Source organism: Acinonyx jubatus, chromosome B4 (genome assembly GCF_027475565.1).
Source record: "Acinonyx jubatus isolate Ajub_Pintada_27869175 chromosome B4, VMU_Ajub_asm_v1.0, whole genome shotgun sequence".
Lineage (NCBI taxonomy): Eukaryota > Metazoa > Chordata > Mammalia > Carnivora > Felidae > Acinonyx > Acinonyx jubatus.
Window position 1 is genome coordinate 71,587,738 of NC_069387.1, and position 24,822 is coordinate 71,612,559.

At 32.6% G+C, this 24,822-nt stretch overlaps 1 protein-coding gene across 2 annotated transcripts in view; it reads left to right on the forward strand.

Moving 5' to 3' along the window:
* ARID2 (AT-rich interaction domain 2) overlaps positions 1 to 24,822 on the forward strand; it is a 184,762-nt gene that overhangs the window by 88,075 nt on the left and 71,865 nt on the right. For both annotated transcript variants that reach the window (XM_027035954.2, XM_027035953.2), the window contains exons 4-11: positions 1,264 to 1,397; positions 5,884 to 6,102; positions 9,561 to 9,628; positions 18,698 to 18,764; positions 18,857 to 19,107; positions 19,434 to 19,530; positions 19,627 to 19,836; positions 20,692 to 20,859. In XM_027035954.2, coding sequence (XP_026891755.1) covers positions 1,264 to 1,397; positions 5,884 to 6,102; positions 9,561 to 9,628; positions 18,698 to 18,764; positions 18,857 to 19,107; positions 19,434 to 19,530; positions 19,627 to 19,836; positions 20,692 to 20,859 — 1,214 coding nt within the window. The remainder of the gene's footprint in view (positions 1 to 1,263; positions 1,398 to 5,883; positions 6,103 to 9,560; positions 9,629 to 18,697; positions 18,765 to 18,856; positions 19,108 to 19,433; positions 19,531 to 19,626; positions 19,837 to 20,691; positions 20,860 to 24,822) is intronic.

Genomic DNA, 24,822 nt, shown 5'->3' on the forward strand with positions numbered 1-24,822 from the left:
GAGATCATCCTATATCTTCATTGATAATCCCCTTCCTCATCTCAGCTGTCTGTAACTAAAAAGCAAAGGGTAGGTAGCTATAGGACTTTGAAAATGTCTACTAATGAACTTAGTATCTGCTTGGATCAGGAATGGTAAAAGGGGTGATCCATAAAATAATCACATCTAGAACTTTTCTGTAGTAAATTTAAGTTACTGTATTAATCAGTTCACCTTATTTGTGAAGTACAGTAGCAAGTTTGTTAGCTGCAGCATTGTATTTGGCAGGGGTTTGACCAATTGTTTCCCCATTTAAAAAGCTTACCTGGGAATCTTATTATAAACTGGTAGGTGATGATAGATTGAGAATTTTGGAAATTTAATTCTAATTAACATCAAGAGGATTAATCATACCCAGTAATGATAATACAGCAGGGGATACAGGAACTATCTTATAAGTTAGTTAAAATATATTAGGCCATCACTTTTAGATGGGAATTTATTTAGAATGGGCATACTGTTTCCAATGCCTAGCTAGAGGAAAATATTCAAACAAATTTGCACAAAAAAAATTCAAACAGATTAAGCTTATTCCTGCTGCATGATTTGTAATAGCAGAAAACAAACTGAAAGTAGCTAAATGTATCACTAGAGATCTAATTAGGTTATGATATATGAAGAGGATCAAATATTATACAGCTGTTAAGAAAAAACTGAAGTAGTACTAATGTATTGACATACTTAGATCTCTAAAACATACTGTTAAATAAAATTTTGCACAGAAAATATACTCCAGTAACGACGTGAACCTGGTTAGTGATTATCTCTGGTGAGTGAGATTAGGGGAGACCAAGGTTAGAGAATCTTCTCATTTTCTCTTGGCTTTTAAATGACCGTGGTTAATTTTTTTTTTTAATTGGTAAATGATATGTTCTCCCATTCATGTACATGTGTTTGTCCTTTGATATTACCTACTTTTGTATTTTTATTTGAGTAGTGGAGTGGTCTTTTCTGAAAATATAAAAACACTTTTTTTTTTTTTTTTTTTAATCCTAGCCACTAGAGCACCAGGGAGAAAATATAAAAACACTTTAGAACGATTGCATTGAGTTTGTCTGTAGTATCATAGTTGATGTGACTGTTTAATCTAAGAGGCTTGTGGTATTTTTTTTTTTTTTTTAATTTAGGGCCTCTAGGGAAGGAAAACAGATCATGTGGTAGGTAGGAGTTAAAAAATAAGATGTAAACCTATTTGTAAAACTCTGCTGTGTTTTTCTATTTCAGTTACCTAGAAAAATACGAGAAAGTTCATCATTTTGGGGAGGATGATGATGAGGTACCACCAGGCAATCCAAAGCCACAGCTTCCTATTGGTGCAATTCCATCTTCCTACAATTACCAGCAACACAGTGTATCAGGTAAATATCATTGGAAATTGTACAGTTTTGAATTAGGAAAATAGACATGATCCAATGAATTAATCCTTTACTTTGCATGTGCAACTTTCAAAGATCCACATCTAATTGATATAAGGATCCTTTCTCTAATAGGCTGTATAAGATTTTTAGTTGCAGGAATTTTCAGAATTAGAAATACCCATACTTTCAAGTGAAGTTTTTTCCTTTTTTTTTTCCTTTTCAACTAATGGTCAGTTTAATCTGAATAGTCACGAAAATGAGAAGTTCCTAGGATTAGGAAGGGCAAGAATACTCAGATAGCGTCTACTAGATTTTCTACAATTACTGTAATTTCCAGTCTCAGAATTCCTCAGAAATATTTCTAACTATGTATTTTTTTCCATGGTACCAAGGATAAGATTTTTTTTTTTCCATTTAAGTCATTCTTAAAATGGCTATAGAGGAATCTGCGGCTAAAAAGAGCAGGACTCAAATTGGAAATAATCAGGTTGAAAGTCTAAGAAAGAGGTTATTAAGTCAGAGTAGATGGGGGTTCCAGTATTTGGAGTTTGGGTGTTGGGACCGTGATGACTAGGAAAAGAACTCTGAAGAGATGAAGCATCTCTTTTCTTCAGTCACCAACATTTGACCTAAAAAAAGAGGAGGTATGTTTTTTTCAAGGGTATATTATTGACAAAGTACACAGTTTTTTAGATATTTATTATTCTTCATTAGTGCTAGTCCCAGTCTCTTCTAGATAATCATTAAGCTCTCTCATTGTGTCAGTATCACTAATTTTATTTTCCATTATCTATTTTCTAATATTCTTTCATGTTGAATTTCACTCTGTATTTCTTCCCTGTTCAGTAAGACACAGAATCTTCTAGAATCTGATCATTATTAGAAGAGGCTTCATCATTATGATGCTTTTGTATAATGGGGGCAGGGTTTGGTGGTGATGAGTACAAACCAAACCTCACTTTATGTTTATTAAGTAGTTAATTACCTCAAGAGCCAAGTTTAAAGGAGAATATTTTAAGTCACCATGTAGAAAATTTTGAAAATACTTTAAGCTGATAAAATGGGGTGACTTGTTAGGTAATATACTCTCTATTCCTAAAAAGGGCTAATGACCATTTTATTTTATTCAAGGCTACTATAAAGGGTATTCCTACATTGAATGAGACATTATATTAATGACCTTTAAGACCATTTCAACTGTATATAACTGCGTGGTTCCTATATTACAGCAATAGCAGAACTGTCCATTCTTGTAACTTAAATAGAGTTTGGTGTCTGCTTTTACAGCTACCCGTATTGACCCATTTCTACTTTTGTTCTTGTTTAAAATAAATTTTTTTCTGGATCTGGTGTTTCTTTTTCTTTTTTTTCCTCTCCTAGTTAAACTAATGACCCCAAGAAAAAAAGATGTGCAATATTTCTGGTATTTCAGAAGCCTAGTGAAAGCCATCGATAGATCTATACAAGTTAAGGGAATGACAGAATTGCTTAACTTCGTTAAAATAACTTCTTTCTGATATGCTGTCATATATGTGTTGTCTCTTTTAAAGGTAGAATCTGAGTAGTTATGTAACATGTAGCATATTTGACAAAATCAAGACTGGGGACTCAGGAAAGGGAAGGAAGTAAGAATTGCTAGGGAACATCAAACTACAACATACCTAATTCAAACTGAAAAGAGATAGTATTTCAGGGCAGCATTTATGAATTTGAAGGTGTTGTTTTTAGGAGTAGGCATAGCAACATTATGACAGTGTTCTGAAAATTAACACAATTATCATTATACAAACAAATTCTTTTAAGATTCTTTTCAAGTGTCATTAAGGTTAATAGAGTAAGCTTCATAGCTGTCAATTTGTGTTTGTATCGGTGTGTTTTAAGTAAAGACCAAATTAAAATTACCTACTGGTAGATTAAGAATCTCTAGGAAATTTTAGTTAGAACCTATAGAAGATTTGTGTCTACCTCTTTGATCATACGGCCGTACTTACTATGTAGGTTTGGACAAATGTATTTGGATCAATATATTTATCTAGAGACACTTAAATTGTTGATATTTAAAAAAGCTATTCTTAAACAATATTTTGAATTAAGAAATTTCAATTGGCCGTAGCCCTAGGACATTTGATATGGAGTGCAGTTTTACTTATACTTGTTATAAGTTTGTCAGCAGTGATCTGTTTGTGTAAACTTTGAGTCAAGAATGTTGAAAATAAATTTCTAATCCTATATCAATTATAAAATTATAGCTGTTCAAATCCTATTTCCTTGGGGAAGGGAAGGGAGAGAAGATCTTAAAATCTTAGAAACATTTTCTCCTACATTATGTTAGAAATCTTTACCAAGCCTGATACAATTAAAGGACTTTTGTTAATATCATATTTATTTATTTTATTTTATTTGGATATGTGTTTGACAAAGTCACTCAGGTAAGGATGAACAGAATTGAGTGTCAGCATCTGTCATTGTCCAGTAGCAAATGCCAACAATTCTGAGGTCATATTGAAAGCACATAAACAAGATTGTGACAGATGTTGAGTTGGGTTCCCAATTCTTTTCTATTCAAGAGATTTGCCCGAAAGTTTCATGGAAGCTAAAAAATATTCCTAAAACTTGGCATCTCATCATCAATTCCAGTGTATGACAGGAATAGCTTAATCTGTTCCTATATTCACAGAAGTTTTGTTACCTTTTCTCCAGATTTTATGTTTATCTTATGTTGTTATTAGAAATTTCATTTATCAGGATTGTAGAAAATAAACAATGTATTATTCAATTTTAAATATTGTAAAGAATCTGTCATAGTAATCTGTAACTCTGTTGTGGCCCTTCTTTGCTATTATATTATTGGAGAAATTCCTAGAATATTTTAGAATTGAAGAGGTGCTGCCTCAGCTGTCTACAGTGGGAAATAAAGAAATTTCTTACCTATGTGATTTTCTTCTGTGGCATGTTATGACAATAGATTTCTATTTGCATTTCATTTAGCAAGGTTGAAAAAAAATCCTTTAAAAAATTCATGTGTTTCTGAAATGTCTCATCTGGAAGTTTTCTACTTCTTGTTTTCTTACCTCTTCCCATTAACTAGTTAATATCTTTATGTGAAAATGTATTTGGAGCATATGTCTGAGGACATAGCTACCAAGGCCTAAACTGACATTTTCTTATATATTATGATTATATGTTACTGTAAGTCCATCTTTCCTACCTTCAAAGTTTTGAAGATGTTTTGAATTAATTGTCCTACAGAAAATCTTAGTTACCTTGGATTAGGCAAAGATTTCTTAGGATACAAAATCGTGAACCATAAAGGTAAAAAGTTATAAATCACACTTCATCAAAATGAAGAACTTACACTCTTCAAAGACACTGTTAAGAAACTGAAAAGATAGGCCACTGTTTGGGAAAAAATATAAAACAAATACTTGATAAATAACTCACATTCAGATTATTTAAAACTGACGATATTAAAATGCTGACAGGGATGCAGAGCAACAGGACTCTGGATTGCTTCTGGAAATGCAAGATGTTATAAGCCACTTTGGAAGCAGCTTCACAGTTTCTTACCAAGTAAAACATACACTTATGTATGGCCCAGCAATGCAAGAGAAGTGAAAAAATATTTCTGTACGAATATGTGAATGTTTATAGCAACTGTATTCATAAGTGCCAAAAACTGAAAACAGTTCAAATGTCATTCAACTAGGGAATGAATAAACAAATTGTGTTATGCCCACATTATAGCATTAAAAACAGACTACTAATATATACCTCAATATGGATATTAATCTCAAAAGCATTTTGCTAAATGAATGAAGTCAGACATAAAAGATTACATACTATATAATTCCATTTATTTGGAATTTTGAAATAAAAATGTATAGGAACAGAAAGTAGATCAGTGGTTGTCTGTGGTTAGAAGAGGGGCTTAACTGCAAAAGAGCATAAAGAAACTTTTGTGGGTGATGGCAATATTCTGTATCTTCATTGTGGTTGTGGTTAAAAGACTTCATTTGTCAAAACTCATAGAAATAAAAAGCATGAATTTTACTGTTTTAATTATTGTGATAAATCTGACCAAAAAAGTAATAATTCTCCTATAGTTAGGTAAAGAAGGTAGACAATGTGTCTAAAATCATGATATTGTCAAAATTTCAAAAGAATCAGTGTCCCTGGCTTAGTAGTGTATAAGAATTAGAAATAGATTCTTGAAGTGCAGGAGTAAAAAGTACCAAGTAGGTAAATTTAAATAATGATACAATAATAATTTGGTAATGATACCCAAGAGGATGTAGTACATTTTTTGTATTTTAATACTTTTTGAAGAATGTAATTTTCACTTAAGTTTAGGAAGTTGAACTCTTTAACCTTCTACTCAATTTAAATTTCATAAAAGAAAACAAGCCTCTGTCTTGTATTTGCAAGATATTAACCACAATGGTTTCTAATCCTTGATATACTTAAGGTGTTTTTGTTTTTGTCTTAGATTATCTGCGTCAAAGTTATGGGCTATCTATGGACTTCAATTCGCCAAATGATTATAATAAATTGGTGCTTTCACTGTTATCTGGACTCCCAAATGAAGTGGACTTTGCTATTAATGTATGCACTCTTCTATCAAATGAAAGCAAGCACGTCATGCAACTCGAAAAAGACCCTAAAATCATCACTTTATTACTTGCTAATGCCGGGGTGTTTGACGACAGTAAGTTTTAAGCTGAACCTATTGTATGATCAGTCTATAAAGGTCTTAAGGATTTTTAAAAAGGTTTTTAAGGAGAAAAGTACTTTTTATTAGTATAATAGCATTCTTTATTTGCTTTTATTATATTAAATGTGCTGTTTAAGAAAATGAATATTTGTTTTTTTAACTTTAAATATTTGAATAGTAATTACCTCACTAGAACTTTTGCAATAAAAATCCTGGGTTTTTCTTAGAGTAATAATATGGGTTTCTTGATGTTAGAAGATTGTTTGATACAAAATCCTGATAGAAAAGACTGGGACCTGCAAGAAATTTTTTTTTTGCAGTGTGTGTTATTATTTTTAGTTAAAAGTTTAGGTCAATGTATTTAAATTTGCTGCCTAAATAAAATAAGAGTTACCAAATATTCCATGTCCTTTTTACTTATAGGATTTGCTCACCAAAGATTTTCATAAGTTAAATTATATATGTTCTGTAAATCTAGGTTACTCTTAAGACTAAATTGCTCATTTCTCTAATTGTAGCTTAATAGAGATTTAGAAAATATGTTTCGAAATTTTTCCACTCATGGTTTTTCTTTTTAAAATATCTATGTTGGCTGAATGTTATTGATGTAAAATTTTTTCTTCTCAACCCTCCTTCTATTTGAACGCCATTGTAACCTCTTTTGCCAGCAGTATAAACTACTAATGGGTAAGGTATGGGGGTAATCCCAAATAGGGTAGATAGCATGAATCGAAAGGAAATTCTGGGTGCACATAGTTACGTGGAGAGAGGGATTTAATTTATCCCCTCGGGAAGGGACTCAGCTGTTCAAGACCAAACTTTGCATAATGTCTTTCCCAACAACTCAGATACATGAGGAAAAAAAAAAAAAAAGTAAGGTATTGATATATTGAAATTATTTTATCATATCGGCACTATGTATAGCACAGTAGACACAGTTTGAGAGAGAATTTCTTATAGTATTTTATAGATTTGTGACTATTATTGTTTTTATCCTTAAATAGTAACATGTTTGCAAATATGTTCATTTTTCTGCAATTTGGGTCAAGTAGTATACTTTTCAAACATAATTTTATTTGGGACTAAGTAAGTAGTAGGATACCTTAGAATTTGTCAGGTACTTAAGGTTGTATGAAGGCAATTTTGAAATGTTTAAACAAAAGTGAAATTAGTTTTTTACCCTGCCTGAAAGTCTTGTTGGTTATATGAGGGAGGAACAAAGTACTTCTCAGTTTGAATTATAGCTTTGGAGATATAAATTTGGTGGATTTCTGTCTCACTTTCATGTTTTATGGTTCCTAATATTTTGTTTTGGTCTTTTAAGGACATTTCAGCATTTAAATGGAATAAAGTTTAAATTTTTCACATTTAGAAACCTTAAAATGAAGGTTTTAGAAAAAATATTCTCAAACCAGAATAATTTTAGTGACATCTTGACCATTTAATCAATGAATAGGATTACATGTGTATATACAATAAAAGTTATCTTACCAGTTTTGCTTTACTGAGGTCTGACATTCTTCAGACCTAGTTTATCTTCATGCATTTTTTAGTCACTTTTATTTATCTTATGCAGTATAGCAATCAAAAACTAATAATCTAGCAAATGATATTTAAGGAATATTACTATCATACCAACAGGCAGAAGTTTAGAGTTCTGAGTACTTGGGGACTTTATGAAGACACTATACTTAAAGCAGTGATTTTACATTAGATCTCTGAGGATTATGAATATATTTGATTTGGTTAGGCTTTTGAGCAGTTTGATTTATTTTTAGGGCATGGGATTTTAATAAGAGATAAATATACATGACACTTCCTTTAGAAAATGTAGAATGTTTATATTTTTGTTATGTTTGAAGAATATAATAAAAATTCTATTTGACAAAATGTAATTTTTCCATCTTATATTTCCATCTAGTATTCTTTTCCCAGTGAAGTTTTTCTTTGTAAGGTTTTTTCAGGACAAACAAAATCTTATTTCTCTTTAGTGGTATGTGGGCTTCATTTTTCTAATTAAGTGGCTATTTTATATGTAAGTGTGATATTTTATGAAATTCTTCCTTAGGTCATTGTAGTTTATTTACTTATTAAAAACTTCCACATCTATTCTGTTATTTCTTCATGACCCTATTATCAATATTGAAATTAATTGATAAACTTATGTTAAAATTTATTCTTCATCCTCTTTAGTAGGTTTAAATGAAAATTCTTACTCTAAATACTTAACAAACTTTTGCTTAACTCACTATTAAGGAAATGTTAGGTCTAAGGCATAATAAGAATACAAAGATTCAATAAATCTTTTAAAACAGAAAATGTATATGCTGATCACAACATATCCATTAAGGATGCTTACTTTTGTTTTTTAAAGAATTATGTTCATAAAACTAGCTTTTCTGTTAACTATTGCCACTATATAGTTTTCTTTCTGTGTTCCAAAAGCAGTAGCTTTCATTAAAGAATTAATCTCATGATTGATAAAAGCACTTCCCTTTTTTTTTAAATTTTTTTAGTTTGTTTATTTTGAGGGAGACAGAGACAGCGCAAGTGGGAAAGAGGGAGAGAGAGAATTCCAAACAGGCTGTGTGCTGCCAACCTAGAGCCCAATATGGGCCTCAAACTCACGAAACTATGAAATCATGACCTGAGCCAAAACCAAGAGTCAGATGCTCAACTGGCTGAGCCATCCAGATGCCCCAAAAACATTTCCCTAATTTTTAAAGGCTTAATGCTTATTATTGTCCCACATTTCAGACATTTGTATCATACTGCTTTTATTGTCTGTTCCCATAACTGATAATAATATGAGCTAGCAACATAAAGGAGAAATAAAATGATATAACATCTTCTTATATGCCTAAGCCTGTGTTGTGGGGAGCTGAAGGGTTGGGTGTTATTAAGAAGGTTTTGAAATGCATGATTTGATTTTTCTTCTAAAACAACTTTATCAAATGTAGAGAAACTATAGTACTGAGTATGTTTCTTAGGGGAGATTTTATTTGTGGGAATTACTTCCAAAGAATGCCTTATCCTATTTGAAATATTTGTTACCCAATCACTTTTGAAATTAATATAAAAATTTTAAATTTAAAAATTCTGGCAACCTAATAGCAATAGCATTAGTTTGACTTTTTTTTTTCTCCTCTACAAATTAAACCTAATGCAGAGTAACTGTTACAGTATTCTTCTTTTCTACATTGTCTGCATAAATACTATAAAAATGAGTTGTATATTTTTAGTTTGTAGAAAGATAAGTTTTCTTTAAATTCTGTAATTTAAAAAACTGTATTTCAGAAGAGATTATCATGACTTTCTATCATTTACTATGAAATAGTTTTTAGTGAAGAAGATACGTAAATGTACTTTTGCTGTTTTTTCTAAACCTACATACTAAGGAAGTAAGTGAAAGAATAATTCCATTTTACTGAATATACTATTTATTCTTTTAGCTTTAGGATCCTTTTCTACTGTATTTGGTGAAGAATGGAAGGAGAAGACTGATAGAGATTTTGTTAAGGTAACACATAAATTAAAATATTGAGCCTTTGAAGTACATGTTGCCAAGTGCCAAGGATCAATGGCTGCTCATTTTGTATAGATACTATTTATACTTCAATCCTTAGTATAATACATACAGATACCCATGCAAAGTTGTGATTGAGTAAAAAATGCTTTAGAATAGCAAATAAATAAAGTTCTATTTTTATTATACATTGATTTCTGAACATGATAAATCTATAACAACAGCAATAAATCTGAGAATACCTAGATTCTGAGCAGTATTCTAGCTAATTTCCTTAGGGTTGTTTTTCAGTTCACTTAGTCACTCTTCAGCTGTATCTAATATTTTACTTGATTTACTTGTTAAATTTTATTTCAGTGTCTGTGTTTTTAATTTTTTTTTAATATTTTGTTTAGAGAGAGAGACAGACAGAACGCGAGTTGGGAGGGGGCAGAGGAGAAAAAGAGACACAGAATCTGAGGCAGGCTCCAGGCTCTGAGCTGTTACCGCACAGCCTGACGTGGGGCACAAACTCACAGACTGTGAGATCATGACCTGAGCCAAAGTTGGACGCTTAACCAACCGAGCTACTCAGGCGCCCCTAGTGTCTGTGTTTTAATTTCTAGAACTTTTCTTTATATTTTTTCAAATTCGCCCTTTTGGTCTTTTATGCTTTTAATAATTCAAATAATGTATATTTAAAATATATTGTATTAATATTCAAATTATGTACAAATTAAATATATACATATATAAAATGTAGATCAAAAATTAAATGTATGTGTACAAACACACACACCTGACAGTTCTAATACTTAAGCCTCTTGCAACTCATTCTAGTCACTCTGATTCATGGCGGATTATTCCTTTGTTTTACAATGTTAGTTTATAAACTTTAGCAGACTTTTCTGTGGGATTTTTGTATAGGTTGGATGGAGAGTTTATTTCTTCACTTCTTATTTGCATTTGCCAGTGACCTGAAAAGAAAAGCTGTCTAAATTGATTTTATGTTAGTTTCCTTATTGGAAATTTTCTGATGATTGTTGTAATAAAACCAAACCTATGGAGGCTGTGGAGCAGGCTAGTTGTGAAATACTTAGGAAACTTTTTAACTCAGAGCTCAAGTAGAGACCGTCAACCCCTTTTGTTCCCTGTATTTGAGAGTATTAGACCTTCCAGTTTCTTACCATGATACAAAGTTGCATATTAATTCCCCACTTCACAAGCTTATCCGAAGTCCTGTATTCTTTCCTCCCCCCTCCCCCCTCCCCCCTCCCCATTAAAAGCCAAGCCTTTTGGTTGTAGTTAAGCAGATAATTTCTTTAACTCCAGAAAAATAGTGATTAAAGTTGTAAGATGCACAAATGGTGTATTTACTTATGCAGTCAACGATGGGGAGTGGCGGGGGGGGGGGGTTGTCAGTATACTCCCTTGAAATCAAGAAGATACAAATATGTTGAAGATGATTAGATGATCACCTCTCTTGCATGTTTTCATTAATTTCTGCTCTTTTTCTTTTTGTACACTGTATTCTTTGGGTTTAATTATTGCACATTTTGTAATCTTGTGCTGGTGCTTAGATCATTGATTTTTGTTTTTATTTTTTCTAATACATACATTTTAATGCATACATTTAAAGCCATAAAATTCCTTCTAAGCACACCTTTAATTTTATTCTCCCAATTCTGATATTTCATGTTTTCGTTAAAGGTCACCTTAAATTATCTTATAATTTTCATTATGATGTCCTCTAAATGGATTATTTTGAGGGGAAGTTTCCTTCTTTTTATTTTTTTAAATTTTTATTTAAAATTCCAGTTAGGTAACATACAATGCAATGTTGGTTTCAGGTATACAGTATAGAGATTCAATACTTCCATATAACAACTGGTGCTCATCACAAGTGTACTTCTTAATCCCCATCACCTATTTCACCCTCCACCCCACCCAGCTTCCCTCTGGTAACCATTAGTTTGTTCCCTATCATTAAGAGTCTGTTTCTTGGTTTGCCCCCCCCCCCCCTCTCTCTCTCTCTCTCTCTCTCTCTCTGTATTCCTTTCCCTTGTTTTCTCTCTTAAATTCACATATGAGTGAAATCATGATACTATCTTTCTCTGACTTCACTGAGCATTATATTCTCTAGCTTCATCCATGTTGTTGTAAAGGGCAATATTCATTCTTTTTTATGGCTGAATAGTATTCTATTGTATGTGTAGGTAGGTAGGTAGGTAGACCACTGTTCTGTATCCATTCACGAGTTGATGGATGCTATTTCCATAATTTGGCTACTTTAGATAATGCTATAAATATCGGGCTGCATGTATCCCTTTGAATTAGTATTTTTGTATTCTTTGGGTATATACCTAGTAGTGCAATTTGCTAGACCATAAGGAGTTCTATTTTAACTTTTTGAGGAGCCGCCATACTGTTTTTCAGAGTGACTGCACCAGTTTGTATTCCCACCAGCAGTGCAAGGGGATTTCCCTTTTTCTACATCCTTGCCCACACCTGTTGTTTGTGTTGTTGATTTTAGCCATTCTGACAGGTGTGAGGTGAGATGTCATTATAGTTTTGATTTGTATTTTCCTAATGATGAGTGATGTTGAGCATCTTTTCATGTGTCTTTTGGCCATCTATGTGTCTACTTTGGAAAAATGTCTATTCATTTTTCTTTGGAACAATGTTTTTTGCCCATGTTTAAATTGGATTATTTGTTTTGGGGTGTTGAGTTTTACAAGTTCTTTACATATTTTGGATACTAACCCTTTATCAGATATGTCATTTGTAAATATCATCTCTTGAAGGGAAGTTTTTTATATCCAAAAACATGAAGTTTTTCTGGTTTTCTTTTTCTTATTAATATCTAACTGAATTTCACTATGCAGAAATAATATACTCTGTATAATCTTAAACTTTTGAAATATTTTCACTATTTGTTAGCCTAACATTAATGAGATTTCATAAACACTATTCACATTTGAAAATAATACATATTTGGAAGTTGTTGGATGTGAATTTCTATGTGTGTCAGGTCAACATGGTTAATCATGATACTCCTGTTTCCATATCAGTACTCTTTTGTCCATTTATTTCTTCATTTATGGAGAGAGGTATATTAAAAACACCTAATGTGATTATTGATATGACTTTCCTTACAGTTCTATAATTCTGTGTTTTTATATTTCAAGACTGTTACATAGTGCACACTTACAGATGTTATATCTTTCTGGTCAACTGAACATATAAAGTACCTTTTTTACCTTTAAGTCTACTTTTTTTGGTCTTAAATCATTGTAAAATCATCTTCCACTTGGCTGTGGTTTGTATGGCTCATATTTTGCCTTGAACCTCTCTTTTGGGAGGAATGCAAAAATAGTAACTTTAATTTTATTTATTTATTTTCAGGAATAGAATTTAGTAATTCGTTTACATATAACAGTGCTCATCCCAACAAGTGTCCTCCTAAATGCCCCTCGCCCATTTAGCCCATCACCCCACCCAGCACTCCTCCAGCAACCCTTAGTTTGTTCTCTGTATTTAAGAGTCTCTTATGGTTTGTCCAACTCTGTGTTTTACATTATTTTTGCTTCCCTTCCCTTATGTTCATCTGCCTTGAACTGTCCTTATTTATCCTTGTATTTTAGATTTTTTTTATATATAAAAACATACATTTGGACTTTCTTCCCCCGGTGTGAAAATCTTTGTTTTTAAATTTGTGCATTTATTCAATTTATGTTAAATATAATTTTGATATGATTGTGTTTAAATATGCAGTGTATTAAATTGGTCTCTATAGGTCCTGCCTATTTGGTTTGGTTTTGTTTCCCTTCCTCCTTTCTTACTTTTTTTTTCAATTGATTTGACTGAGTATTGTTTACTATTCAGTATTCTGCATACTGTTACTTTGGTATTTTATACTTTTTCTGTTCTCTTAGTGATTACACTAGAGATTATAATTTTATTTTATTTAGTTATTATTTTTTAAATGGATATTTATTTATTTTGAGGGAGAGAGACAGAGCATGTGAGTGGGGGAGGAGCAGAGAGGGGGGAGGAGAGAGAGAATATGAGAGTCCCAAGCTGGCTCCACACTGCCAGCAGAAAGCCCAGCACAGGGCCCGAACCCATGAACCATGAGATCGTGACCAGAGCTGAAATCAAGAGCTGGACACTTAACTGACTGAGCCACCAGGCACCCCAAGATTATAATTTTCATTATTACTAATTTAGTAAATTAGTACTTTTACCACTTTTTAGTTAATGCAGGGACACTAGAACAAACTCCCATCTGCATATACTCACTTTTGATGTCTATATATTGCTTTTGTTATACATTACTTTGCTCTTTTTCAGACCTCTTAAAATAGAATCTTAGGCCATTGGTTTTAAACATTCCTTCTTGTTTAATGTCAGCATATAAAGCTATAAATTCTGATAAACTGCTTGAGATGTATCCCACACGTTTGCTTATGTTGAGTTTTCATTATCATTTAGTTCAAGATATTTTCTCATGTCCTTCATGATTTCTTGTTTATGGGTTATGTAGAAGTGTGCTGTTTAATATCTGACTGTGTCTTCTTTCAAAGTAGCTTTTAATATTAGTATTATTGTTAAAGTTATTACTCTTATCTCATTCCATTGTTGTCAGAGAACATAGTCTATATAAGTTCTTTTAAACTTACCAGGATTTGTTTTATGGCTCAGCATATGGTTTTCATGAATGTTTCATACACACTTGAAAACATTGTATGCTCTACTATTGTTGAATGCAGTATTTATTAATAACAAGCCAAGGTATTTGACAGTGTTCAAAATTTTTGTATCATTACTGCTTTTACACATAATTGTTCCAGGATTTCCTGGGAGATGAGTGTTAAAATTATCGACAGTGTGAATGCTTCTGTCTCCTTTTAGTTCTGTCAGTTTTTGCTCTTGTTTTTGTTTTTATTAAGTGTTTATTCATTTTCGAGAGAGAGGGTGACAGGATCTGAAGCAGGCTGTATGCTGACAGCAGCTAGCTCAATTCAGGGCTCAAAACTCACAAACTGTGAGATCATGGACTGAGCCACCCAGGCAGCCCAGTTCTGTCAGTTTTTGTATTTTGAACCTCTGTTATTAGTTGCATATACACTTAGGATTTTTACATTTTCTTTTTTTTTTTTAATTTTTTTAACGTTTATTTATTATTGAGAGACAGAGAAACACAGAGCGTGAGCAGGGGACGGGTAGAGAGAGGGGAAGACACAGAATCTGAAGTAGGTTCCAGGCTCTGAGCTGTCAGCACAGAGACCGACGCGGGGCTCAAACTCACGAGCTGTGAGATCATGACCTGAGCCGAAGTCAGTCACCTAACCAACTGAGCCACCCAGGTGCCCCAGGATTTTTACATTTTCTTGATGATTCAGCTTTTATTTATCAGCATGAAATATTCCTCTGACCTCTGGTAATATCCCATTTTCTGAAGAACTTCCCTGGTATAATTTATCTATAGCAGCTTTCTTGTAATTAATATTTTCATGATATATCTTTTTCCGTCTTTATGCTTGTCATCTATGGTTTTATATACAGTGTTTCTTATAGACATCTTATAGTTGGGTTTTGCTTTCCCCTCTTCCCTCACTATAGTTTTTCTGTAATTTATTACTTTTCATGAATGTGTTCAGACCATTTATTTATACTTTATGAAATTATTGATGTGGTTGAGTTTTGATTCTTAGCTTTTATTTTCCTAAAAATTTTATTTTGCCTTTATGTTTGAAAGATGTTTTTGCTGAATATAAAATTACATGTTTTTAGGGTATTATCTGAGTAGTTTTAGGGTAATGTTGCATTGCCATCTGATTTGCCTGTTACTGACAAGAAGTCAGTTTTATTCTTATTATCTTGTGTGTGATGTGTTTTCTCTGACTGCTTGTAAGGTGTTTGCTTAATCATCAATTTTTATTTTGGTTATGATGTGCCTTGTTGAAGTTTTCTGCACTTTTCTTGCTTGGGATTTATTTAGCTCTTTTGGTTGTAATTTTTCATGAAATCTGGAAAGTTTTGACAGTTATGCCTTGAAATATTTTCTTTCCCTTATTTTTCTCAGACTATATTCATACAAATGTTAGACCATTTATTGTCCCACAGGCCACTGAAGTTCTGTTCATTGTTTTTAGACCTTCTTTTCCTATGTTCTTCATGGATAGTTTCTGTTATGTTTAGCCCCTCTAGTCATGTTTTTTATTTCAGATACTATGTTTTTCTACTCTAGAGATTCTATTTGATTGTCTTTAAAAACATCCCATTTTTCTAATTGTGTTCATACTTCCCTTTACATCTTTGCCCATATTTAGTAAAAAATAAAATTTTATTAAAAAATGTTTTAAAATCTGCCTGCTAAATCCATTATCTTTATTACATCTGGATTTGTTTTTTGTTGAAATATTTTTGTCTTAGGTATGAATCATGTTTCCTACTTTCTTTGTACAGACAATTTTTTATTAGATATGGATATTACGAATGTTACATTATTGAGTATTTGGATTTTGGACTTTGTTCTGGCATGCTTTTTAATTGACATATGGATTGTGACATATTGATCCTTTAGAAGATTGTTTTAAAGCTTTGTTATGATTGAGAGAAATTAGTCTTTAGCACTAGTTTATCCTTATTCCTAAGGCATGGCTTTTTTTGGATTTTGACTGAATTAACAGGGTATTTAATGAGTTTTCTCTGTTTTGTGAATTGTCCAGTATAGCTCTTCAGTGGTTTTTCTCTACATTTTTTTTTTTTTTTGGCCTGGTGTTTTGGAGTTCAGTCATAACATCAATCAATTCAAGGCAGTCCTGTGCAGAGTCATGGAGTTTTCTCTTCATTGCTCCTCTTTCTTGCAAATTTGCTCTCAAATTCTAGTTCTATTGGCCTTGATCAGTTTCTTCAGCTTGCTGTGATCTCTTAGATTTATTGTCCCTTTGCTGTAGTCTAGAAAGAGTGTCCTGTAAAACTATGGAACAGTCATTGGACTCACTTCATTCGTTTTCCCTATTTCAGTGATTAGTTTTGCATTGCTGTGTTGTCCAATCTCTGAAAACAGTTGTTTTATACATAGTAGTTTTATGATAGGAAGAGGACTACTGAAGTACCAGTTACTCCATTATGGCCTGAACAAAAGTCTCTTCTAGACATTTTGTCTTAGATTTTAATTTTATGTGTATTTTTACCTCATAGGACATTTTTAAAGTAATTCATTCATTATCTTGATTTAAACTACATCTACCTTTTCATTTATTTTTCTTTCACGCTGGTTTGTAGATGACAAGTTTTCTCAGTTTTTATTTGCCAGTTTTCATTTTTGAAGGGCAATTTCACTGTGTAAAGATTTTAGTTTGGCAGATCATTTCTACCATCACTAAGGAAATGTCCCATTGTCTTCTGGCTTCCGTTATCATCATCATCATCATTATTATTATTATTATTAATTTTTTTTTTTTACAAAGTCTGCTGTCATTTTAGTTGTCCTTTTCAAGATTATCTGTTCTTTTCTCTGTCTGTCTTTGCATTTTAAATTGGGTTTTGTTTTGGAGGGTTTGTATGTGTGTGTTTTAATTTTTTTTTTTAATGTTTATATATTTTTGAGAGAGAGAGAGAGAGAGAGAGAGAGAGTAAGCAGGGGAAGGGCAGAGAGAGGGAGACACAGAATCCAAAGCAGGCTTCAGGCTTCAAGCTGTCAGCACAGCCCGACATGGGGCTCCAGCCCACGAACTGCAAGATCATGACCTGAGCCGGTCAGATACTTGACCAACTAAACCACCCAGGCGCCCCTGTTTTGTTTTGTGTTTGCTTTTCAGGTATTTTATTATTTTATTGTGATGTTCCTACACATCTTTATTTCTCTTTCTTCAGAGTTTGGAGTGCTTTTTAAATCTGTAGGTTAACATCTTTCAGTTGTTTCAGAAAATTCTTTGCCTTGTCTCTTCAACTATTGTTTCTGCCCATTCTCATCTTCCTCAGGAACTCCAGTTACCCTAATGTTAGAACCTTTCACTCTATGCCCTGTGTCTTATATGCTTTTTCTTTCATCCTTTTGTCTCTTTTTGCTGACAATTTGTTATTTTCTTCTGCACTCTCTTTTAGTTCACTAATTGTTTCTTGAGTTGTATATAATCATTTGTTAGATTGAGTTGTCTTTTCAGTTCTAGAAATTCTGTTTAGCTTTTATATTTTTTTAATATTTATTTATTATTCAATTTTTGAGAGAGAGAGAGAGAGATGGCATGAGTGGGGAAGGGGCATAGAGAGAGGGAGACAGACTCCCAAGCAGGCTCCACATTGTCAGCACAGAGCCCGACGTGGGGCTCAAACTCAAGAACTGTGAGATCATAACCGGAGCCAAAATCAGAAGTCAAATGCTCAACCAACTGAGCCACTCAGACACCCCAGTTTTCTTATAGTTATCATTTATTTGCCAAATTTTTCGATCTCTTATTTCTTTGAATTTATTATCTGTGATCATCTAAAATTCCATGTCTGATATCTTTGTTATTTGGATTTCCTATGGCCCTTTTTTCTTGTTTATTGAACATTGTTTTTTTTTTTTTTTCTTCGTATGCCTAATTCTTGTTTATTCTCAAATATTTTCTATCGTGAGTTTTTTGAGCAGTGGATCCTTTTGGTAGTGGACTTTTTCTCAGACTAGTGACTTTAAATGCAAAGGAATCTTCCTTCCAAAAAAATAAAATACAATTATTTTGAAATATACGTACTAGAATGCTTAAGAGATGAAAAGCAAATAGTCTGTGTGCTTCTTTATTAGTTGAAAGGTAACAAGATAATACGACCCTAAATTAGTACAAAAGTAACAAGATAATAGCACCATAACCCCAGGTTGAGAAACTCTAGTCTGAAATGATACCTTATTTATAACTACCTTAAACTTATAAAAAGTTAAGCATTTATGTCAAATAAATAAATATATAACATATATCTACATGAATTTTTTTTAAATAGAAATTTTATAGAGTTATAGTATGTGTGACTGTCTTTAAAGTAATAGAAGAGTTGTTTTCAAATGTCAGAATTAAGTATTATAATTTCTTATTACAGTTTTGGAAGGACATTGTTGATGATAATGAAGTACGTGACCTCATTTCTGACAGAAACAAGTCTCATGGTAAGTCAATAAGAAAAATTTTAAGTAACTTTGACTATCAATAATAATAAATGAAATATTAATTTAAGTAAAATGTGTATTTTCTATTACAGAAGGTACATCAGGAGAATGGATTTGGGAATCTTTATTTCATCCACCTCGAAAGCTGGGCATTAATGATATTGAAGGACAACGGGTACTTCAGATTGCAGTGATTTTGCGAAATCTTTCCTTTGAGGAGGGCAATGTTAAGCTCTTGGCAGCTAATCGTACCTGTCTTCGTTTCCTATTACTTTCTGCACATAGTCATTTTATTTCTCTAAGGCAATTAGGCCTTGACACATTAGGAAATATTGCAGCTGAGGTAAGCATGTGACAGTAACTTAAAATAGTTTTAATAGTTAGCAGTGATATTTACTTTAAAATTTTAGTATATAGGATTATTATATTTGCTATACTTACAGAATATGAAAGGCCTACATACAGTTTTGCCTAAAGTGGTATGGTATCACACACTTTTTTAGAAAAAAGAAATATTTGAAATGATGCTCCAGATTTAGTGATGGCTATTCTCACAGTAACTACATTTTTTTAAAACATACGCAACACTGTTGTTAATTTTTATTAAATTTGAAGTTTACAACAGTGGAAGAAGCCTGCCTCAACAATAGTGTCCTTTCTTTTTTCCAGCTTCTATTGGACCCTGTTGATTTCAAAACTACTCATCTGATGTTTCATACTGTTACTAAATGCCTAATGTCAAGGGATAGATTTTTAAAGATGAGGGGTAAGCACTTACTTAATTTCCTCACTGTATAACACACACAAAATTTTTAGCATCTGTTAAAAAACAAATAAATGTTTGTGCATGTATGCTTTTCAGGCATGGAAATTTTGGGAAATCTTTGCAAAGCAGAAGATAATGGTGTTTTGATTTGTGAATATGTCGATCAGGACTCATACAGAGAGATCATTTGTCATCTCACTTTACCTGATGTGCTGCTTGTAATCTCAACACTCGAGGTGCTATATATGCTCACTGAAATGGGAGACGTCGCTTGCACAAAAATTGCAAAAGTAGAAAAGAGCATAGGTAAGACTAAACCAAAGAAACATTTATTTTCCTTATTGAGGAAAAAAAATATTTAGTCTGGTACTGTGCTAAATCACAATTGATATTTAGGATGTACTGTTTATTTTGAGGGGTCATTACCCATTAGATACGCTTGTTTGTGCTATTCTTTTTTGCCTGTTTAAGATTAGCGAGAAACTTCTGTCATATAGAGACCAGGGTGTATGTGGCTACCAATAATTCATGTCCCTTTCTGTATTTCTGTTACTACATATCAGATTTCAAACCAACAAAACTGCTGTCTCTGAAGAGCAGATCTTTCAGTTTTAAACAGTCAGCTGCTACTATTAAGCAACTGAAGCTGAGTGAAAAAGTTTCCTTGTGTTCCTAGAAGTTGCTGGTAGTGCTACTATCCTTAAAATTAGTGAACTTAACACACCCTTAGTGGGTTGTCAGTTTTAAACATACTTATGAAAGTATATCATGTTAACATTTTACTCATTGATTAAAATGATTTCTGTCTTTGGTGTAAATACTAAAATCAGAGTTAATAGAGATTTGGCTTGCCAGTACTATTATTAAGAAATTTAAGATGTTACTTTCCATATCAGTGGTTCCTAAATCTGGCTACACATCAGAATCAGTTGGAAAATTGTTTAAAAACAAAGATGCCAAATCCCCATCCCAGAGATACTAAATCAGTCTTCAGAAATTGAGCCTAACTATCTTTTTTAAAGATCCACAGATAATTCTGATGAATGATGATTTGTGGACTGGCATTTGAGAAACAGTTATTCTAACAGCATGTGTTTTTCAGCAATGTCATTGTTTGGTAATACTATTGATTAATAACTATTGGTTTTTAATTTATTTTAGACATGTTAGTGTGTCTGGTTTCTATGGATATTCAGATGTTTGGCCCTGATGCACTAGCTGCAGTAAAACTTGTCGAACATCCAAGTTCCAGTCATCAAGTTTTATCTGAAATTAGGCCACAAGCTGTAGAGCAAGTCCAAACCCAGACCCATGTAGCATCCACCCCAGGTTAGTGTTTTTACATAATGTTTTTTCAGTATGGCTAATGGTGTGTAAGATTTAATACTAAGGATAAATTTAAATATGCAGTACAGGAAACTGATATTGTATAGTGGAATAGGCTAAAGCAGAACTTGAGTGTAAGCTTTAATTTCTTAGATACTATACGTTCCAGGAGCAGTAGGACCAACGTAAGTCAGAGGAAGAATAGTATAATAGAGTTTCAAAAAAACATTTAGAGGAGTGTGAGGGATTAGAAATTTACAACTGTGGGAACAAGATTAAGTGCCCCAATGGACTTATTTGTGATTTTGTTCACTGGAAATTGATACACCAAGAATGACCTTATAATTATAATTCTCCTAGCTGATCATACTAATACATAAGTATAATATATCCTAATAACTTTCAATTTTGGACCAGAAACCATAGAATCAGAGTCTTGGATTAGACACATGTGCATTTGTACACATGACACATATATGGACATGTATACCTACACTTGTGCACCCTTCCTCGGGGCCCTTGGGTCAGTTCTGTTTAACTCAAATGTCTTTAATTGGAATTCATACCTGTCTAATAATGATCATTCTCTTCAGTCCTTGGACTTCTTTCTCCTATCTCAATATGAGTCATCATTTTTATATTTTAGCACTCTCAGCTTTTTTGGAAGTGCTTTTTTCAACTTCATTTGTCTTAAAACAATCCATCTTTCACCTCATCTGCTCTTTCCACCTCCTACCATTCCCAAGACATTTTCTTTCCTTGTATTTTTTAATATAGGATATTCTTTTCCTCAGTTGATCGTATTCTCACTTTGCAATTAATATGGAAGTCATGTGGCATGGGTTTCTTCAGCTTCTTACCCCTTCACTTACAAACTTATTAGCGTCTGAATTCATTTTCCTTCAACTTCTCTTTGTCTTCAGAGATGTCAGCTTCTTCTCAATCTGTGCTCTGAATGTCCATCTATCTCCTCATTCATATATCTTAAACCTCTTTATCTTTCACCTGCTTCTTCCTTTCAGCCTAGAAATACATTTAGATCATTCTCAACTTCCCTCACAACCTCACAGCAAAAATCTCATTATTTTTTATCTTTAACTACCACATCCATTTATTCACCAAATCTTGTTGAATCTTCCTAAATACCCTGGCATCTTCAACTGCCAGTGCTTATGGCCCAGTTCAGACTTTCATCACATCTCTCCAGCTCCTTGTTCTGCTCTCATTTAATCATGGTCTCAGTCTCTCCTCTTCTCTAACTTATAGAATCACAATTATATACTGTATTCACACAAAGTGTGTAATACATATCACATACTTTATTGACTTCCACTGCATCCTTCTAAAGTATATGGTAGAGTTGTATCATAAGTGCATTTAACTTACTTGATATCAACTAACAGAATTGGGCAAATTATAAAGCATGAAAACAGTAGGTAATTTTGACTACTAATCTAGTTAGTACCTTTCACCCACAGGCAATAGATGTTAAATAGCCAATGCATATTGGGGAATCAGTGGTCAAATAGTAATAGTTTCTCAACCTTAACAAAGAAATGAAACAGTTCATTTTGCCAGTTAGGTGTGTGGTGGGAGTATGTTCTTATCCTTAAAGAAGAAACTAGAGATTAAATTAATTGAGGGCCATAGAGAAACTATGTCCAACAAAGAAAGGAATTAATAAATTATCATTGATAACCTGAAACATAATGGTCCATTTGAAGAATATTTAAGGGTAGTTTTGATGAAGGCTACTGTTTTTTGCCTTGTCATTGACCCACTAGTGACCTTAACAAATGAAGCCACCTCCTAAACTAAGATTTGGTCCTCATTTAGCAAACGGACGAAATTAAATGATGAGCGTTTGTGATATGTGTGTATATACACACATACACACATATATATATAGTAATTCATTGATAGAGGTGGGAATAAGCCTCTAAAGACAACCTAAAAGAGTTCATCTTTGAGCCGATGAGCATTTTACTTTATTACTAGCTTATCATGAATGACAACTTTTAATTGTTTTATTAGGTATCATTCATAGTGTGCTGCCCCCCCCCCATTGTTTGTTTATTACTGCTTTCTTATGGAATGGTCCTCTTCAAACTTTTTGCTCACTTTTCCTCATCACTATGAATACTTATATATAACCTTTCACCCACTTTTAATTTGAAATCTAAATTTCTTCATTATAACTTAAATAGTTGTAAATAAAATTTTTTGTGTATATTAAATTGACATTTTGAAATAAAAGTTAAAATACTTTTTGTATCCAGTATCATCTTGATACTTACCAACATCCATTTAAAAAAATATATAAACTTTTCATATTGGAAATTTTATATACCCTCTTTCTCCTTGAACTCGTATCAGTACTTCTCAGCTATAAATGTAGACATTTTAGTTTACCTTCTTCAATTTCCTGGTGCTCTATGAAGTTTTAAGTGTTTAAAATTTTATCATTACGAGTTTTAGAAATCAACAGTATGTGAAACAATACATGACAAAGTAGCTATAGGAAGTTCATCTCTTAATGAGGTGGACGAGACTTTTTTCCCTACTTCTCAGTAAAGTGTTAACTCCAGTGTGTCCCAGAATGAATATTTTTTATTGCTTGAGTGAAACTGGGTTCAACATTAATTCTATCTCTGTTTTTCCTTTTTATAGATTTAATTTGAAAATCTAGTTCACATCAGTAAATAGCTAAGGTTAGAACTTAGTAATTCTTTGACCTTCAGAATTATCCAAAATTATTAAGATTATATTTAATGATCTTCTGACATGAGTTCTTTGATTTTGTTGAAATCAAAAAAGTAACAACATATGACTCAGAAAAGAATTTGATGCCCAGTCAGTACATTTACTTTTAAGCTTATTGAAAATATATTAAAAAGATATTAATAAGATATGACTAGAAGTTATACTCACTGACTGTTTTGTTAGATACACCTTATTTAACCTGATACATTCAAGAAGTATTAGCACACCAGTTCTCAAACTTCAGGGTGCATTAGAATCACCTGGTGGGCCTACACACTGATTTCTAGGCTCCATACCCTGAATTTCTGATTCAGGTGGACCTGAGAATTTTAATGTCTAACAAGTTCCCATGAGATGCTGATGCTACAGGTCAGGGAACTATGCTTTGAGGACCACTGGGTTAGGAACTGGATATATTGTTCGAGACCAATATAGTTTTTCGATAAGGTGCTTTTATCATGTGCTTTGAGTAGTTTTGTGTTAAAACCTTGGAACTGCAGATTTACCTCATTCAGTTATAGAAAATGTCTGCCACATAACCTAACTAATAGTCTTTATTATCAAAAGGATCTTGCTTAATCAACCTCATTTTCCATTATTTTGATAAAGTCCAACTTTATTTTTCAATCCAAGAAAGTGTGGTTAATAGGTGTTCCCATGACACGCTCCTTACTTTGTAATTCTAACATAGTTAAGCCATGACTTTGTCATCTGAATGAAATAAGATGACGCCACCTTCAGTATTCCTTTAAAAAATTTATCTATGCTTTACTTATACAAGATTCGACCTGAAAAGTAATACCCTTTTACTAGGATAGAGGAGGGAAGGACATTAAACAAAAATTGTCTTCACTCTATATTTGAATTCAGAACATACCAAAGCACCAGAATAGTCAATATCTAATGCCCAACATTGCTCCTAAATATAATATGTAAAGCATAATAAAATATAGACAGAAAGCCCTACCATAATACCTTGGTTAAAAGAAGCTTTGTGGTTTGTAATAATTCTGATTCTCCCTTTGGTGCCCTAGAGGTTTTTGTATCATTCGTCATCATTGTTATCATCATCATCATCATAGCTAACATTTATATAGTGAAAACTATGTGCCTGGCATTGTTTTAAGTGGCTTCTATCTAAACTCCTCTAATCCTCATAATGACCTATGAGGTCAGTGTTACTTTTCCACATTTTATGGACAG